This window comes from Cicer arietinum, chromosome 6, assembly GCF_000331145.2.
Source record: "Cicer arietinum cultivar CDC Frontier isolate Library 1 chromosome 6, Cicar.CDCFrontier_v2.0, whole genome shotgun sequence".
Taxonomy (NCBI): domain Eukaryota; kingdom Viridiplantae; phylum Streptophyta; class Magnoliopsida; order Fabales; family Fabaceae; genus Cicer; species Cicer arietinum.
This window is the reverse complement of record NC_021165.2, coordinates 17,977,307-17,997,852: the sequence shown is the minus strand read 5'-3', so window position 1 is coordinate 17,997,852 and position 20,546 is coordinate 17,977,307. Positions and strand designations below refer to the sequence as shown.

Sequence of the window (20,546 nt, the reverse complement as noted above, 5' to 3'; positions counted from 1 at the left end):
AATTCAAATATATTAACTATGGAAGTAATTAAAAGTAACCCCCAAATTTTTGTTTGGTAGTGAGCATTGGAAGAAGAGCCTTAGACTTAAATTCTGCATCTTTTCAATAATCACTATTTTTTTCCTCTTAAAAAAAATACAATAATTCACCTTATATTTCTTATTTTACACTAGTTTTTACATTGCATTTCTAATACACTTTGTCAAATACAATTGTAATACACTCTACCAGAGAGTAGTATATATAAAGATGGTATTTTGCCAATTTATAGTCACCACACTCTACTACTCCTCTTCTTTGTAATGCCCATTTAATTTATCATTAATATGGATACACCTTCAATTGTCACACTACATACTCCTATCACCAAACACGAGCTCCACCTTTTTCATAGTATAGATCGTGAGTTATTTTGTTTTTTGATCTTCAAACTTCATCATGAGGTGACACAATCTCTTTTAGTCATGACCCTTTGGCTTTGGCTTGAAAAAGTTGGACATCCTAACTTTATCTCAAGAGTAACGGTTCTATCAAGTACCCTTATCAATTCTCTAGTGAAGGAAGCTTTGACTTGTTTTCATTTTTTGGAGAGGGATGACCTTGCCATCCCAAGTGGGGGTGGCTTGCCCTTGACCAAAAGTCTAATTGAAAAGGACATTTCTCTTCAGATTTTCAACTTGAAAAGGTACACAGTAATAGCCGGTATTAAAAGTGTTCTAAACAACCTATGTGGTAGAATTTTTAATGATATTTTGCAAATTGTTTTGAAAAGCAAAAATATAATTGCATCACGAGGTACCACCACACGAATTCATGCACTCAACATGCCTTTGATTCTTCCTGGTTTTCCACACCCTTTATTTGGCAACTTTGATTTATTACCAAAGATTGAGAACATCAATTTGATAGACAGAAGCATATGGGTTCAAAAGAGTCCATCTGATGACGCTACAAATGATGATAAATCAATTTTTCTCACATTTTCTAGGGGTTTTCCTGTGTCAGATATCGAGGTCATGTACTTGTTCACAACTACTTATGGGGATTGTGTGCAGAGTTTAACCATGGGAGGAAATTTTGACTCTAGTGAGCAACCTCTATTTGCTATTATGATTTTAAAAATGGTGGAGATAGTGGATCATATTTTGTCTGCTAAACGTGTTGCTAAGCTTCAGATCAATGGGAAGCACATATGGGCTCGCAAATATGAGCCGCGTCCTTGAATTAGTTCTTCCGTCTCAAAATAATTGTCAGAAAAAATATTTGTCCCAAAATAATTGTCACTTTTGATGTTCAATGCAACTTTAATTACTTATTCCAATTGGGTTTTCTAATTAATATAATTTACACCGCTCCCAAATTATTATTCACTATTTTGCATTTATTGTAATGAGAATACATCCATAAATAATAAGAATAAATTACTAAATATACTCAAATTTTTTAGAAACTTATTTTGCCTTTCACCTTCTGTCACTCCCCTCTCCACTTATGTCCCTCTTATCTCTAAGTTCTCTGCTCAATTTGCTCTCCCTCTATTTGGTCTTGATCCATACCTATTGAAGTAGTAATGTCAATTTACAAGGAAGGGGAGTTTGAATTGTAAATTCACCTATTTAAAATTTCATGTTAAAAACTTAAGAAAATAACTCAAGATTAATCTTGGTTGTGAAAACAGAGAACGTTCTGGGTTCTGAAAACAGAAAATGGATGACATTCTTGGTTAGTTAAAATTAACAATTTAACTTATCTATTTAACTTGATAATCAAAAAGACTGAAAGTAAATAGAGATAAGAGAAGAGATACCACACAACGATATATTCTGGTTCACTCAACTCGGGCTACATCTAATCCTCACAATTGTGATATTTTCCAGTAAGTGTTCAAACGGAGAATGTTATTGGTTTTACAACATTTTTTGTTTTACACCATTAGTTCAAATCAACCTTGATCTGTTACACGACAATTCTTTTCCACCCAACAAAGGATTCAATCAGGTCACCTATCAATCTTTAGAGATGATTTTACACTTCACTTTTTAACTATAAAAGTATTTTCTACAAACTACTCAAACTATAATTTACACTTGTAGTCTTGAGCTTACACAATAATGATTTAAAGTGTTTGACATAATTTGAGTAATCTCAACACTTGTTTGAGGTTAGGTTCTTTACAAATGATTCAGTAAAATAATAACAAGAGATTCAAATATGAATAACACTGATTCTTTTGATGGATGAGAGACTTTTCGAGTATATAAATGTAAGTAAGTGATGAATTTCTTAACACTTGAAGTTATGATTCTTTCTTGAGCTTGGAGTTCCTTTTATAGGCTTCAAGGAAGTTCATGACAGATAATATGAACGTTGAAAAAGGGGTCCAACTGTCATGTGTCAGATTGTGGAAAAAAGTCAGATTTCAAACCAAGAATGTTATTGACTGAACATTCTTCGTTTTTATTTTTTCTGTCTTATGCAAAACTTCCAGATATGATGTTTTCTTTATCATCTTCTTTGGACGGTGTCTAAAGGTTGCTTTATCAAGAGTATAAATGTCTGAAAGTCATGCTGAAGTTTCAGCTTTAAGAATGTTCTTGAGTTATAACTTAGAAGCTGGAGAATGATCGTTCTTGAACATAGAGAATGATCTTTCTCATTTTTGCCTTGAGTCATGCCTTTTATTCTTTGATCTTTTGGAGTGTTTATTTTGCTAATGTGAGAGTTGTAAATGCCTTGTAGAGTACTGAAAATGCATTTGTAAATTGCAGGAGCTTTCCTTGCATTAACAGATGATTTAAATTTTCTTGATGAAATGAAAAACACGGAGAACATTCTTGATTTTTCAGAATCTTGTCAAGAACGTTCTTGGTTCTAGTTGTTCATTTTTTGTTTTTTCCTTAAACTGATTTTGGTTGCATTGCTTAGTACATATCTTGAATTATCACACTCAAAAGCACATGTTAAATTAACACATCATTTAAAATCATTATTATAATCTTAATTAACTTTTGTTTGTTTACATCAAAACATTAATTGAGATTTTGTCTTAACAACTATCTCACATCTTATATTTTTTAGATTCTTATTATTTTTCTCTTCTACTTAAATAATTTTTCTCTATGAATACAATAAAATAAAATAAAAAACAAATGACAATGTTCTTGTCAGCAATAATCTTCTTAAATACAACCCAAATTGCTAATCATATTATAAATTATGCAATTGAAGAGATAAAAAAATGAGGTAGACATTTATTAGAATTTATACTAATAAAATTTTCTAAAATTAATACAACAAGTTGTATATAAATAAATTACCTAATATCGAATAATAAACTAACTAATCTCGAAACAAATTATAACACCCTAGTTAGCAACTCAACTACTACCTATTAACAAACTTTAACAAGTTAACCGTTGATATATGATATAGTATGATACTACTTGTTAATTGTAGATTGTTTTAATTAATTTGTGTATTTTTTTAGGAGTGACAGGATGTTTAAACATAAGAAAATAGATGCGTTTTTCAAGAAGAAAGGTTTTCAACAAAAATGAAAATCATCAAGTGGATTTATTTTATTTGATTGAATTGTGTGAAGTTCTAAAAACTTGTGTGAGTTGTGTGACTTATGAAAATTGTGGGACTTGTGAAAAATATAAAACTTGTGAGAATTGAAATTCTAACCTTTTCCACTTGTCCTATATATGAACAATGTGAATTTCAATTATAATATTTAGTTAATACTTAACTCCTCCAATATTTTGTACAAGATATGCCATTGATTATACATATATATATATATATATATATATATATATATATATATATATATAACACTAAAGTTGGGATGGAACTCCAAAATTTGTATATGCATAATGATAATTTTTGAAAATCACTTTATACCATTTCAAATATCATCATTTGAAAAATTATTTTGTTTTTAAGATAAATTAACTGAATTCAATTTTATACGAACACAACTATAAAATATAAATTTGATTAAATGTTATCATATTTAAGTATTTTTCTTCGAATATTGATATATGATGAACTATTACTCTTATATTTATAGGGCATACATATATAAATAAGTTATATTTTTTCTTTGAATGCATAATTCTTCCAAAAAATTTAAATGCACCACAATATATCATAAAAAATTGAAATGAAATTATTAATTTATGCTTATATTTTTTCAAAGAGAAAGGTTTTCGATTGAAACTATTTTAAATGGTTTTGAAGTTTATAATGCATTTACAATTTTAAATGATTTGGACTTTGCAATGCATTTACAACAACATTATATATATATATATATATATATATATATATATTAATCTATTGTTAACTGGATACACCTTTAGTTGTCGTACTACATACTTCTATCACCAAACACGAGGTGACACAATCTCTTTTAGTATAGATTGTGAGTTATTTTGTTTGTTGATCTTCAAACTTTATTATGAGGTGGCACAATCTCTTTTAGTCATGACCGTTTGTCTTTGGCTTGAAAAAGCTTGGCACCATTTGTCTTTGACTTGTTTTCACTTTTTAGAGAGGAATGACCTTGCCATCCCAAGTGGGGGTGGCTTGTCCTTGACCAAAAGTCTCATTGAAAATGACATTTCTCTTTAGATCTTCAACTTGAAAAGGTACACAATAATAGTCGACATTAAAAATGTCCTAAACAACTATGTGCTAGAATTTTTAATGATACTTTGCAAATTATTTTGAAAAGCAAAAACATAATTGCCACGAGGTGCTACCACACAAATTCATGCACTAAATATGCCTTTGGTTCTTCCTGGATTTCCACACCCTTTATTTGGCAACTTTGGTTTATTACCAAAGAGAACATCAATTTGATAGACAAAAGCATATGAGTTCAAAAGAGTCCATCTCATAATGCTACAAATGATGATAAATCAATTTTTCCCACGTTTTCTAAGGGTTTTCTGCGTCAGATATCTCATGTACTTTTTACAACTACTTATGGGATTATGTGCAGAGTTTATTTAACCATTGGAGGAATATTTACTACTATTATGATTTTAAAAATGGTGGAGATAGTGGATCATATTTTGTCTACTAAACATGTTGCTACTCCAGATCAACGGGAAGTACATATGGGATCGGAGCCGCATCCCTAAATTACTTAATCCGTCTCAAAATAACTGTCAAAAAGTATTTATCTTAAAATAATTGTCACTTTTGAATTTCAATGCAACTTTAATTACTTTATTTTAATTGTATTTTCTAATTAACATACTTTACACTGCTCCCAAATTATTATTCACTATTTTACATTTATTGTAATGAGAATGCATCCATAAATAATAAAAATAAATTAGTAAAATGTCAAATGTAACATACATTATGAGGTCGAATACGAAAGAAAAAATTAAACTAGAAAAAATTAAACTTAACAATATTTGGTGGTTGAACTCGAAATTAAGGAATCAACTACTTAATCGTTAAAATCAACAGCACAAACTACCTATAAATGTGAAAAAACTATATATGCATAATAATATTTGTCAGTAGCTTTATTTGTCTTTCTTTGATCCAACACATCCGTATTTATCTAAATGTTACTCGCTATTTAATAATTGTGTTTGATGTTCTAATTATATACTCTTTTATGTTTTAGTCAACTTGGTACTTTAATGACCAATCTATTATGGATGGAACTATATATAAGTAAAGTTGGGATGGAACTGCAAAATTTGTATATCAAACTTGCATAATGGTAAATTTTGGAAATCATTATATACCGTTCAAATATCATCATTTGAAAAAGTATTTTTTTTTCTTCACGTCATAATTTGGTAAATTATTATTTTTAACAAAAGAGAGACATTTTATAGTTTCTCAAGATATTTTTCAAACCTTAATGGTTTCATATAACAAAGACTAAAAAAAACCCAAAAGATAAATTAACTCATTTCTATTTTAAATGAACACAACTACAAAATATAAATTTGATTAAACACTATTATATTAAATATTTTCTCTTAATATCGGTATATGATGAACTATTACTCTTATATTTATTGGTGAAAGTAACATGCAAAACGAACATAAATAAATTATACTTCTTCTTTAAATGTATCATTCTTTCAAAAAAAATTAAATACACCACAATGATGTGTTTATATCACAAAAAATTGAAATAAAATTATTGATTTATGCAAATATTTTTTGAAGATGAAAGTTTTTGATTGGAATATATATATATATATATATATATATATATATATATTTTAATTAAAAAAAATGTCAATAGTCGTGTTTAAACACAAACTTCAATTCCTAAATAGTTACTCGAATAATAGGTACGTAAATAAAAGAGTTAAAGGAAAAAAAGATAACACATTATCTTTATCCTTATTCATTCTCAACTTGAGAGTTATACTCAATTCTTTCGTTTGAGACATTTTCCCTAATAACCAAAAATTGGTCACACATACATATCTTATGGATCACACTATACGTACATGCACTTTTCTTACCACAACACTTCAACTAAGTGTGTCCAACTTGGCATATACCCGACTTACAAAAATTACAACAAAAACAATTATCAAAATAGAGAATATAAGAAATTATAGCACATAATGTTTTTATTCTTAACTCTCAACATAGATGATAATAAATTAAGCACTAGAAGATCAAATCCCTAGTGCTTCAACAATTAACGAATCTCATTTTATCTAAAACAATTTGTTCTTATAAGGTTAGTGTTTTAATATAATTTTTCTAAATAATTTTGTTTTTTACTCTATCAAAGTTAACTCATATTATCATCAATTAAATTCGAACACATCCAAAAAGAAAATGAAAATAATTATATGGAGCACAAGAGATAAACACTTTCTTCAAAACATGAGTGCTATTATTAGTTTGCTACCTCGTAAAAACAACCTGAAAATTTGTATTGGTTTGCTAAATTGGCTCCACATTCTTATATGATAGAGCCATATTTGGTTCTATTATATTTGACATGGTGCACTTCATCTACAACTTAAAATACATAATGTATTTTTCGTTTTGGGTTTTTACACTTCTTCTCTTTTACAAGAGAATTGAAATAATACTTTTGTGCTAAAATCAAGCAACACTATTTTTAGAGATGACTTTTCCACATTACCTGAAAGATACATTCTAAAATGTACACATTTAAATAGGATATGCTAGTCATATTTAGTTAAACTTAAATATAGAGTAATATTTGTTAAAAAATACATATCAATTCTTAAGAAATTTAAATTTTAGAACTATTAAGATTTATGGAATTTCGAACATTTACTATTTTAAATATGCTTCACTATTATGACCTATTGATTTTAGATTGAAAAGCATTAACTTAATTGTGGTAATATTGATTTCAAACATGAATTTAGAATTTGTTTTGATACTAGTGACAATTACAACTGCCAGATAATTTTCTTTGCTATGAATATGTCAATAATTAGATGTGAAATTGTATGAAATGACACTTGTATAATTATTAAGTTAATTTTTGTAAAGAGATTTATTTAGTTATTTATATAAAGAAATATAATGAAAATGCGATAGTAATTCAATGTTTTTAAAATATGAAAACTCTTATAGAATAATATTATTTAAGTAATGATATAATGAGGCCATATGTTTAATTTGGATTGGTGGTTGTGTGTGCTTGTTAGAACTTTGTTGATTTGTTGAACCAGATTCAAACCCAATGTTTGTGGTTTTGGATGGACACAACACTTCACCACTGATATATAACCATTCGATATTAACACAACGATATTTTTTAAAATAATTAATTGATACGAGTTTCTTTATAAATATAGTTACTTCAAAGAGAGTAAGAGCATATGGAATTCACACTTGTATGAGTCTAAACTCTATAATATTTTTTTAAATTATTATTTTTTTCTTTAGTGCATGAGAGTAATTGAAAAAACTTTACTCTATAAAATATTATTGATCAATATGTTTAATGTGAGTGTGTAATTCATGTAAAGGATTTCAAAGTATCATGAAGAGGATTCACCGGTTAACCCGTTTGCATCCAATATACATAGATTGGTGGGGACGAGTCGAACTTAAGGCTTAGAACGATACATACGCTTTAAAATTTATTTGGGAAACTTTCATCATCATTTTCATTTTCATGTTGTTCAAAATATGCAACATAACCTCAATACAAGCTCCAACATAATCGATGGATATGGAAAAACATATATTCAGAAAGACATGGTTTAAAAAAAATATCTATTATGTTATATATTGAATTAACAATTTATTTATAATAATATTAAAAGAAACTCTTAACTCTATTGAATGACACACCACAAACTTATGTATCACATCATAATATTTGTGTCACATCACTTATATAATTATGTGGCATCCTTCAGATGTCTCTACAATTCATCTTACACTTTCTATTTCTCAATTTAATTTTTGTATTTTACATATCATTGTTAAGTGTCAAATTTACATAGTTTTCAGTGAATATGTCATGGCCTTACTAACTTTAATTGATTAAAAACATAAGATTTTTCCTAAGTTATTGTATATATTTAGTCATTAATATTTGAGATATAAGAAATGATGATATGTTGCACATTTCCTTGTTTTTCTAGGTAAAATGAGAGTAATAATTAAAGAGTAACCAAGATCGTTAGAGCCAAAATTTGAGGAAACATGGCATATGAAATTCGTTGAGCAAGACATTTTTTGGTTGAGCGGGTTCAAGGCAGTGAATTTGCTAGATATTAGAAATGGAATTTGTTGAACGAAGCATCTTCTGGTTGAGCGAGCTCAATACGATCAGTTTGCTAGATTTTGCAAACTTAATCTCGCTAAGCGAATAATAATCTCGTTGAGTGAATATACATTTTCAGTTAAATCATGATTAATATTTTATGTCTTTGAGATATCAGTTGAATGGTAAGATTTGATATTATATAGTTTAAATCCACCAATTCAAAATAATTATAAAATAGTGATCAGTTTCATTTTGATTGATAATAGTTTTTATTTTTTTATTTTTTTTATTTTAGAAACATTTTAATTTTTTATGAATAAACTTTTACACAACATCGTTTTTATCGTATTATTTCAGAAGTAAAAACATTTAGTTAATTATAAACTCTACAATTTATTCTTCTTATGACTTTAATTATTTACAAAATAAATACATTAATAAATTATTTATATCACTTAAAAGAAAATTAAATTAAATCTGCAATCATGTCAATGCTCAATCCATTGCAAAAATAACTCCTTAATCATATATATACAATTCCAAACAACTAGCCTATTATCTTATCTAGTCTAATCTAATGGAATGAGCTCAAAACATTACACCAAGTACGTAAGAAGTCCTTAAAAAGTGAGATCTTACCGAAAAAAATTATTGCATTTTTTTCTTAAAATTTGTTATGGTTTTGTTCACAAAAATTAAATTTATTTTTATAATCTGTCCGTGTCAAGATGAGAGTCCTCAAGATGAAGGTCCATCAAACATCATGTTACTATTCTAACTAGACATAAATTACATGATAATTAAGACAATTTTAATGTTTTTGAAGGTTTTATTTAAATTTAAAAAGTTAATATTTTTTTATTTTGATAAACAAAAAATTTAAATTATTTTATTTAAATTTATTAAAATAAATAAATTATAAATAATATTTAAATATAACTTTAAATTAATACTAATTTTCTAATTAAAATCTTTATATTGTATATAAATAACATGTTTTATTTTATAAGTTTTTTTTTTTGGAACCCTCGTAATTTTGGGTCAATGGTCAATGTACAATAGCACATGTTGCATTGGCAAATCGCCGAACTTAATCAGATATATAATTCACTTCCGATCAAATCTTGCATCCAAATCAAATATAACATGTATGTTAAACTCTTATAAATTTCATATGATATGACATACAAATCTACTGAAGTTTAAACTACACAATTTTTGATTATTTTTTTGTTCCATAAGGGGAAAAGAAAGAAACACAAAGCTACAGACACACCAAGAAGGGACTCTCAAACAATGAAACAAACAAAGAGTTGGGAGAGGAAGAATCTAGCTTCGCCAAGAAGTTAGCACAATGTTTTTCTTCTTTAAGTGTACGAAGAAGATGAAAGCTCAAATTCTTAGCCATCAACTAACTTTAGTTCAGAACTCCTTACTATAAAGATGTAACATTTTATATAATCTTTTAAAAAACACAATTTTTTTAATTCTAAATTAATCATTTAAGATTGAGAGCACACGTAACTGTTCACTTTACATTTAAATTAAGTCTTAATCTATCACCTTGTTTGATCTTTTTGTACATAAAAAATATATTATTTCGTTCAAATAAAATAATATATTAATCTTGAATATTACATATACAAATTCGTTGAAAAAAAAAATTGCAAACAAACTCACATAACTCAGATTAATAGTATAAAATGACAAATTTCCTACAAATTTGACAAAATTAAAGTGACTAAAATACTTATGTATTTGGATTTGCAACATTGATGAAGCTTAAGTCATTGATTAAATATATCAATACTAGATCAAAGTAAATCTAAACAAAATGAACACTACAGGCCAGACGAGAAAATCAAACGTCGCACTTATTTGAAGAGATAACAAGAAAAGCATGAAGAAAAAAAAATTGATTTATGTGAAAATAACTTATTTAAGTAAAATGATAGAGGAAAAACAATGTAGATGGTGGTTTTTTAAATTAGCCATCCTATATGATGGAAAAAATAAAGACATAGAGAAAGACAAAGAAGAAGAGACGAGTAGACTTAATTATGAAGTTGTCTATCAACTTGTTTGAATTTTTTTAAACCAAAGAAATGGTACAAAGGGTTTCAGTGATGATAATCATCCCAATTAGATTAACACCCATAACCCTAACAATTATATGCAATACTAAATATTATTAATAAAATAGAGTAAAAAAACTACAAAGTGATCAATGGACAACAACTAACTCCATTAAGAGAATCTATAACTAGGAAGATGAATAATACTTCTAAAAAAATTATTTGAATTGAAAAGAGAAATAACGTTCCACCAAATAAATTCTTAACAGAAAATACCAAAATTAGTTCATAAATAAAAAATTATTTAATTTTTATGAAAATTATTTATTTTACCTTTATTTTTTATTTATGAATGTATAGTTTGCACAATAATACAAGTTATACGTAAGATTTTGACGAATAATTAACTCATTTAAAAAACTTTTTCTTTTTCAATGAAGAAAAAAATAATATTGTTCATAGTATGTCATAAACTAAATATAATATAGGCATAATTGCTCACACGGTCTCTTAATTTAATTTTAAATAACACTTCAGTTAGTTATTTATTTTTTCACTTTGATATTTTATGTAAATAATTTGATCTTTTATGTTTTAAAATGTTAACAATGTTATCATTTTTTACAAAAATTCATCAAAATTTCCAAACAAAATTCATAAAATTAAATATCATCTTCAATATAATGCAAATTTATAACTTAAATCTTCAAATAAATTCATATTTTTATTTTTTATATTTTTGAAAATTTTTAATAAAATTAAATAAATAACTAAATAAAAAATAGATAAAATATTAAATAAAAAAACACAAACTATAATATATTTTTCAACGAAAATTATAATGCGAGTATTAATAACCCTCTTGGAGCACCGGAGCCAAACCAAAATTACTTTTATTTTTATTTTTAATTAAAACCCAACCTACATTTCTAACATCAAACATAAAAAAAAGTAAAAATATTAAAATTTTGTTCTTTAAAAAAAATAATCATAAATAGAAAATGATTGCTCCAATGTGAAATGGCATTTGTTTCACTTTCTCGCTGAGCTTTGAACAACTTGGTTGGGTGAAGTGAGAGAGATGGAGAGTAGCGAGGAAGAAGATGATTTCCCTTCCATTGAAAGCATCATCCCCCAATCCAAGGTTGATTCCCTCTACCAGTCTCACACTGAAAAGGTTCGCTCTTTCTTGCGCCCGATATAACATCGGATTTTTTTTATTTCTTCCATCTCTTCTTATTGTTACTAACATTTCTCTTTTTCTCTATGTAAGATACATTATCATTATCTTTTTTATTTGTTATCTTCATGTTCAATCAAAAACTTCACCAAAAGGAGGTTTTTTTTTTTTAATAGGGTTTTCTATTTTCAACTACGTGTATCCATCATTTGTCTCTTAACCAAAAGGAAAATTCTGTAAATATACTACTACAGTTAAAAAATGTGACTGTGTTGCTTCATGATAAATTTTTTTCTGTGATAAAATGCGATGAAGAATTTATGTTCATTTTATTTAATTCCTTTTATGTTCCTAGAGCCTGTTTGTTTGGATTGACTTATTATTTGAACTTATCTAAGGGATAAGTACTTGTGAGACGGATTGAGAGGGTTAATGAAAATAGCTTATATGAAAATTGATTGACTTTATTTTATCTGAAAATAATCTATGCATAAATACTTATACAATAAGCACTTTTGCTATAAGCACTTAATTAAGCTCTTTATCCAAATAGGGCTTAGTGTAATAACTTTGTTTTGATCCTTTTTTTCAATATGTTGTAGCCATGCTGTGCTGCAAGATATGTAGTCTGGAATATGTTTTTGTTTACTTGCATGTTCTGTGACTTCCTTTCGAGGACTAATGGATTGGGTAACATGATGATGATGATGATCATCATCATCATCAACGGCACGGTGCATGCATCTTTAGATTATATTGATGATAAAACTTGTCCTTCATTTTAGGGAATTAGAAAGCTTTGCTGTGAACTCTTAGATTTGAAGGATGCCGTGGAGAATTTATGTGGCAATATGCACTCAAAGTTCTTGGCTTTCTTGAGGTAACATATATATTCTAACTTAAAATGTTCGTGCTCCTTTCCGTTCTCCCATTTTTCCTTATTAAGCTGCTTGCATGCATTTCCTATCACAATTATTCAAATTTATCTAGTGGTCTGTTTACATTTTGTCTATATTGCACTAATATGAGTATAAGAATACATAGGTTCTGGCAATGTTATCAATGGCAGATGGCGGATTATGCGGCAAGCCAAAAATCTGCCATTTAAATATGGTGTTGTGGCCTATGGCGGATATTATAGGTGTTGCAGCCTATGGCGGTTAGCACAAAATCCGCCGTCCTTTAACGCCATGGCTGAAATTTGACAACACTGGGTATTGGGTATGGATATCAGACCATTTTTATTTTTATTAATGAAAATGGTTTATTGTATTGGTCTCTGAACTGGTGCCAATATGCACTGGTTACTCGTCATATGAGTTACCACCATTTAGCCACGCCCGTTTAACATAGTATTTTGTGATAACTGATATTTTGCTATGCCCTTTCTGGAATCAATATAAAACAAAAGCGACTATATACGATTACTCGTTTATTCTGCAGCAGAAACTGTAGCTAGCAATATGTTTTCCTTGATCAGTAACTTCTTGTTTAAATTCATCTGTTAAATTTTATATTGTTACTTTTCATATAGAAACAGTGAGAGACTCGTCGATTTGATTGTTAACTTTAATGGCTGTCTCCAAAAAAGGGAAAAAGTAGTTAACATTTTAATGGTCATTTCGATAGAGTGGTAAACATGGGGGCAAAACAATTTGTGGATAAGTTATTAGTAAAGGTGTATTCAAAGTAGCGTTGTCAATCACAGATCATCCAAAATAGTAGTCTGTTCAAATTTCGCTACGATATAGTGCTACCTTGCCTTTATAGCCACTATTTGACTGATTGAAAGCTTATCCTTGAATTTCTCATCACAATTTATCCTTGTACTAAACTGACACCTTCATTTTCTTTGGTGATACTTGTTAGTATATAAGAAACAAATGATAATAATAAAGTAATATACAAACTAATCTTAGGAGAAAATCTTAGATGCTCTAAGATTAGAAACTGGCCCACGAGATATACTAAGATACTCTGGTCTCTTTGCATTTTTCTGAAGTGTTGGTGACATTTTTCATAATCCTATTAAATTAACTTATTAACCACCGTGTCCACAACCATTCCTGTTGCAAGTATAGCTTGTTAAAGGTTTCTATAGAAGGGATACTGCAGGGAAAGACGAGGAACAAGCTAAGCTGGTGGTATCTTCATTTGTTTAGTTCTGCCAAAACTAATCATCTAAAAAGCTTAACCTGTTAAATTTAGTTATACTTTGGTATCTTCAACACATCCCTATACACAAACACAAAACAACTTGTGGGATTGAAGTGTGCTTGAAGCACAATCCCGCCACTTGGTCAAAGAACCAAGCTTCCCCAAAGCTCTGAGCTGTTTGTAAAAGGCTAATGAATTGTTCCTATTTTGACATTTTTAATAAATTTTAAACCGGAACTGTGAAGTAACATACTCTTGTAGTAATTTAAATCAGTTACCTCAACTTTGCATAATTTTGTGTAATTGTTTGTTCCCGATATTGTAGAATATCTGAAGAGGCCGTGGAGGTAAAACATGAACTGATTGATCTGCAAAAGCATATTTCAGCTCAAGGTATTCTTGTACAGGATTTAATGACCGGTGTCTGCCGTGAATTGGATGAGTGGAATCAGTCAAGTAATGATGTTGATGAAATTGAGCATGAACCTGAACTCCTTGAGCCATTATCCAATGACAGAAATGACCAGAAAACTCTATTCTTTGAAAACATCGATGTACTTCTGGCTGAGCATAAGTTTGAAGAAGCATTAGAGGCGTTAGATGCTGAAGAAAGAAATTCTGCAGAGTTGAAAGGCTCAGGAAATACCTCTTCAGATGAAGGTTCCTCATACAAGTCTGCTTTAATGGAAAGAAAGGCAGTGCTTGAAGACCAGCTAATTGGAATTGCTGAGCAACCGTCTGTTAGTTTTCCCGAGCTTAAGAAGGCCTTAGATGGTTTGATAAAACTCGGAAAAGGTCCTGTAGCACATCAACTAATGCTGAAATTTTATGGGTCTCATCTCCATAAAAGAATTGAGGCGTTGCTTCCGTCAAGTTCATTCTGTCCTGAAACATTTCCTTTTACATTGTCTAAGATTGTTTTCTCTGTAATTTCATCGACAATAAAGGAATCTGCTTTGATTTTTGGAGTTAATCCTGTTGATACCAACAGAATTGTTCAGTGGGCAGAGTGGGAAGTTGAATATTTTCTACGATTGGTGAAAGAGAATGCACCATCATCTGAGACTGTGCCTGCCTTACGTTCTGCTAGCATCTGCATTGAAGCTAGTCTGAAGTACTGCTCAATCTTGGAGCCACAAGGATTAACAATGTCTAAATTACTATTGGTGCTTCTGCGTCCTTCTGTTGAAGAAGTTTTAGAATCAAATTTTAGACGTGCAAGAAGAGCAGTTCTTGACATGGCAGAATCGGCTGAATGCTTACCATTGTCGCCACAGTTTCTCTCTTCACTTTCTGCAATTGCAACTTCTTCTAGTAGCATGCTTGTTGAGAGTGGAATGCGATTTATGCACATAGTTGTAGTAAGTAAAGTTCATCATTTCAATTTCCACCCCCCTCTTCTTGCTCTTTCTGTCCCTAAAAATATTTATGCTGGAGATAATTAAATAATTTGAGAGCACAGCATGCCAGTGAAAATGAAAAAATAAATTTGTTGGTAGGTCAAGAAAATTATTAAAGACGGTATTCATGATGCATATCAGATTTTTGATCTATAGTAAATGTTCCTTGATAGCCATGACTGTTGGTGAATCTTGTTCTGTTGTGATGTATGTGGAACCAACTATAGTACTGTCAGTTGGTGTGTAACTATTGCTAATTATCGTGCAACATATATGCATATTTTTCTGTTACATATTAACTTTCATGTGTGTTTCTGCCGTAATGAGTATATACATTTTTTTCCTCCTTTCCTTCTACATGTTTTCTTTTGGGAAAGTTTCACAAGAGGAATTCTTGGTACAAGTCTTTCTGGTTTAGGAACTAAACCCTCAACAGTTTGATTATGTTTATTGTTTATAAAGTGGTTGATGAATAGCCGTTTGAATGTTGATTAAATTAACTACATTTTCCATAAACCGGAAACACTTTTTCTAAGAATTCTTTTATAAATTTTTCATTTTTTAAATTGAAGAAATGTTATCATGCAATGAATGACTAGGGGCCTGTAACTGGGGGATATTTCAATAAAAAGAAGAAAAGCCTGTTAAATACTTCTGCATATTTCATAGGATTGTTCTTTTGAAGAAGAGATGAGAAAGTCACCCAAGAGAAACCATAAAAAGTTCCTATCACACAACAGTAGTAAGAATAAGAAGCACCTTGAACGTGTGAGCATTCTGCTCCAACCAAATACACCAAAATATGTATAATGTGTACATCAGCATGAAGTTTGGCCTTTTTCCTTCTCTCAGATCACTAATAATGGCTGCAACACCTAAGGACCAATCCAACATTCTGCCAAACCTGCAAACTACTTATTCCAAGCAATTGTGGCAGTAAAGCAATGTAGTAACTGAAATTTCAAATCAGAAACAGAAAACAAGAATAAGGGCAATGAGGATTTATTTGAATGCATCTTCTCTCTTTTGTTGTTGTTTGTGTATCTCAGTTTGTATGTGCAAATGAGAGTCTTCAAATGAGTGCAAATGAATGATCTTGCTTGTAATTTTGCTTTCCTTTGCCTTTCTATAACATAGAAATTTGTACAAACTACAGGAGATATTGGAACAGCTAACACCGTTGGCTATTTTGCACTTTGGAGGAAATGTACTTAGTAGAATCGTACAACTATTTGATAAATACATGGATGCTCTTATTAAAGCACTACCAGGTCCTTCTGATGACGACAATCTTCCCGAGCTTAAAGAGGCTGTGCCTTTCAGAGCTGAGACAGACTCAGAACAACTTGCAATATTAGGAATAGCGTTTACCATACTAGATGAACTGTTACCAAATGCTGTATTATCAACATGGATGCTGCATAATGAAAGCAAAGAACTGAACAGCGGGCTCGTGCAAAATGTAGGGTTCAATACAAATACTAGTGTAGAATTAAAGGAGTGGAAGAAACATCTTCAGCATTCTTTTGACAAGCTTCGGGATCACTTCTGTCGGCAGTATGTTTTAAGTTTCATCTATTCGAGAGAGGGAAAAACCCGATTGAATGCACATATTTACTTGAGTGATAACAAAGAGGATCTTTACTGGGATTCTGGCCCACTGCCTTCACTTCCATTTCAGGTCATCTTTCTTATTCTTTGCTTTTTCTGCTGCCCTTGTTTTTCTTCTCTGATGATTTGTTTCTTATTTGTTGCTTTGCAGTCCCTTTGTGTTTAAAATGTTTTGTTTTTTCTTTGGAATATTTAGCCGTTGTGCTTGTCTTTTCAAGAATTATTAGAATTTGAGTTTCATACAATGTTGTCAATCATGGGAAACAGAGGTTTGTTCAAATTCCGATACGTACAGTACTATAACGGCTATTTGACAACACTTTGTAGTTTGTACCGAATTGCATATCGTGGAACAGTAGCGGCTTGTTAAATTTCCACTACGCTATAGCCACTATTTGACAACACTAGTTTCATAATGATACGATGGCTAATATTGGCTCAGTATTTTCTTGCATTTTCCGATTAACTGCGCTTAGTGTGCCCGTGCATTTCTCTCTCTCTCCCTCTCTCTCTCTCTCTCTCTCTCTATATATATATATATATATATATATATATATATATTGTGTGTGTGTGTTGTAGTACCGACATGTGTAGCTGTATTTGCAGGCATTATTTGCAAAGCTGCAGCAATTAGCAATTGTGGCTGGAGATGTGTTACTGGGGAAAGAGAAAATACAGAAAATTTTGCTTGCTAGGTTAACAGAGACTGTTGTCATGTGGTTATCTGATGAGCAAGAATTCTGGGGTGTCTTAGAGGATAAATCAGCTCCTCTACTGCCACTTGGTTTGCACCAGGTACTGTCAACTTTACATTACATAGATATAATGCTTCCCAATTTCATACTATTTCATGTTACAGGTAATTTGAGTACTTTTATTTCCAAATGCAACCTGAATTTTAAAATAGTTTTCTTTGACCGCAGAAAAGCATTTGTGAACCTTGAAAAACAAAACATGAAAAAGTCTTGTAACCGATGCCTAGGTTTTATATGTTTATCCAACACTACCTTGATGCCATTTTGTACAAGTCCCGGTTAATTTCATATTTTCTAAAAAATATTATTCTTTTTTCAGCTTGTCCCAGGAACAAGTGATATGGTTACAATTGGAGTCTCTGATATTTGTTGTTGTTTTTTCATTAACCACCATTAAAAATATTAAGCATTTCATATCTTTGATTACTGTGTCGATTGCGTCATGATGTAAAAATATCTTCTTTAGTTTATATGAAAAAAACATGTAATGTTATTCTATTATCACTATTTCCATTAGAAAGTTAAGAGAATTATACTCTTATCAGTGTAGTTAGGTGTTCTTTCTGTCCTCTGAATCATAGCTGACTTTTTGTGGCAGCTAATTCTTGATATGCACTTTACGGTTGAAATGGCACGCTTTGCGGGATATCCATCTCGACATGTCCATCAGATAGCGTCAGCTATTATTGCTCGTGCCATCCGGACCTTCTCAGCTAAGGGCATAAACCCACAAAGGTATTGTTCTTCCTTTTGCAATCCTTACCCTCAGCTGTATTTCTTCGCCGAATTCTGACATAAACAAATTGCCATTACCATTTAGTGCACTTCCTGCGGATGAATGGTTTGTCGAAACCGCAAAGTCAGCAATAAACAAGCTCTTGCTTGGGGCATCAGGGTCAGAGACATCTGATATCGATGAAGATCACATAATTGTTCATGACGATGAAGATGTCTCAGACTCAGATACTGTTTCCTCCCTGTCTACAATGGACTCTACTGAATCTTTTGCTTCTGCTAGCATGGCGGAACTTGACAGCCCCTCTAACTTGTCTGATCCTGATAATTGAGTTTTTTCTGGTAGCTTTAAAAATAGAGTAAGTTTAGATTTGGAGAAAACTTCACTGTTCCTAGTCATCAAAATTTCAATATCTGCTTGTTATCTAGTATAATGTATGAATGTGTAAAAATGTATTATAAGACATGTTCGTAACCCTTGCTAGGATAGCAAGATTCCTAGTATTGGAATCAGAATACTGTGAGCTCAAGAGTAATCACAGATCCATATTTATTTGTTTGTATATTTTGAACAGAAGGTAAGTTAGTTTGAATCTTCCCGTTTTTTGTATTATTGTTTACTTGATCAATGAATCTCTTCACATATAAATGCTATGATTCAGTTAATTTCATTCTATTACGCTCACCAACACCCATTTCTAAAACTAGATCATAAAGCTTCAATTTTTTCTTTGGTACAAAAAGCTTCAATCTTTTCTCCAAATACTTTCTTTGAGTGGGATAGTGCATATAAAAGCCACTAGGGATGCCATAATTTTGAAAATACTCATTGACCTTTTAAGGTTTTATCATTGTCAAACTCATGAAGGATAAAGACCCATTGAATTTTTTTTTCCATCTGAGATCCACTCATGAAAGCAATTATCACATAAAGAAACAGTTATCAAAATGCTTATCAACATATTTACTTATCCACTCCCATTTAGGTTTCCCCTCTATCACGCTTCCAAGAGGGATTGGTGCATTTGTATTGTGTTTGAATTATCTTGCTGTATAATGCAACAGTTGAAAGAACCATTAAATTTAGAGACAAAATTACAGCTGTTGCACCATACAATTGTCGTAGAAAATTCAAGTTCATATTTGTTTTGTTCTATTGATCAAATTTCAACCAAGATCAATGCTTCAAAATGGAAGTTGCTACATCAACACTCCAAATTTCTTCCATAGTATTGTAAATATCGACTTGCTTTTTTAAGCCTTATTAGATTTCTTGCCCTTAGGTTTTGATGCCTTACATATTAAATTTTGGTTTAATTTTAATTTTGATCCCCTTAAAATGCACATTATAATACCTTATTTTACTAAAAAAAAATAACAAATTAAAATGAAATTTTATCAAAATTAACTCATCGTTTACAAAAAATACAAAATAAAATATACTATATTATTTGTATATACAAATCATCCTTTAAAATATTTAATTTTTTAATTTCTCACACGTGTTTGGTTCCTCTATCACAACTGCACTGTGTATTCCACTGCAGAGGATCCAAAGTCGTTTACACACATGCAAATATATAAATCAAAGATTGTTGTATTCTTCATCCGCTTGATGAGACTCAATCTCATTCTCTTCCAAAGACCTTCCCATAGTTTCCTTAGTGAAGAAGTAAGTAACAACCATTCCCACTATGCAAACACCTCCAAGTATAATAAGGGAAGCTTTCATTCCAATTCCCTTTGGATACTCTTCCTCCTTCTCTCTATGTGAAGCCCATAAAAATCCAACAGATCCAATGATTGCTCCAACCTTACCAACAGCCCCAGAAATGCCATGACAAGTTGACCTAAACCTAGCTGGAAAT

The 20,546-nt window shown here is 30.2% G+C and overlaps 3 protein-coding genes across 3 annotated transcripts in view; 2 read left to right on the top strand and 1 right to left on the bottom strand.

Moving 5' to 3' along the window:
• Window positions 1-312: 312 nt before the first annotated feature.
• On the top strand, window positions 313-1,348 carry LOC101506654 (uncharacterized). Its single transcript, XM_004505351.4, has one exon. The coding sequence runs from the start codon at window positions 328-330 to the stop codon at window positions 1,222-1,224; it is 897 nt and encodes a 298-aa protein (XP_004505408.2). The 5' UTR covers window positions 313-327; the 3' UTR covers window positions 1,225-1,348.
• A 10,495-nt stretch (window positions 1,349-11,843) lies between these two features.
• LOC101505042 (exocyst complex component EXO84C) lies at window positions 11,844-19,349 on the top strand. Its single transcript, XM_004505265.4, has 7 exons — window positions 11,844-12,017; window positions 12,806-12,900; window positions 14,503-15,538; window positions 16,734-17,258; window positions 17,795-17,983; window positions 18,542-18,678; window positions 18,764-19,349. Exons 1-7 carry the CDS (start codon window positions 11,922-11,924, stop codon window positions 19,008-19,010), a joined length of 2,325 nt encoding a protein of 774 aa, XP_004505322.1. The 5' UTR covers window positions 11,844-11,921; the 3' UTR covers window positions 19,011-19,349.
• A 711-nt stretch (window positions 19,350-20,060) lies between these two features.
• The window catches only part of LOC101504714 (probable inorganic phosphate transporter 1-9), a 4,811-nt gene continuing 4,325 nt past the window's right edge, over window positions 20,061-20,546 (bottom strand). The window contains exon 3 of the mRNA XM_073369948.1: window positions 20,061-20,546. This exon is cut by the window's right edge and continues 9 nt beyond it. Within this exon, the coding sequence (XP_073226049.1) occupies window positions 20,264-20,546 (283 nt within the window). The 3' untranslated portion in view covers window positions 20,061-20,263.

Excerpts from the sequence above, each read along its gene's own strand:
- LOC101506654 (XM_004505351.4), top strand. The coding sequence starts at position 328 with ATGGATACACCTTCAATTGTCACACTACATACTCCTATCACCAAACAC.
- LOC101505042 (XM_004505265.4), top strand. The coding sequence starts at position 11,922 with ATGGAGAGTAGCGAGGAAGAAGATGATTTCCCTTCCATTGAAAGCATC. Across the intron at positions 12,018-12,805 it reads ACCAGTCTCACACTGAAAAG|GGAATTAGAAAGCTTTGCTG; the intron begins GTTCGCTCTTTC and ends CCTTCATTTTAG. Across the intron at positions 18,679-18,763 it reads AAGGGCATAAACCCACAAAG|TGCACTTCCTGCGGATGAAT; the intron begins GTATTGTTCTTC and ends ATTACCATTTAG.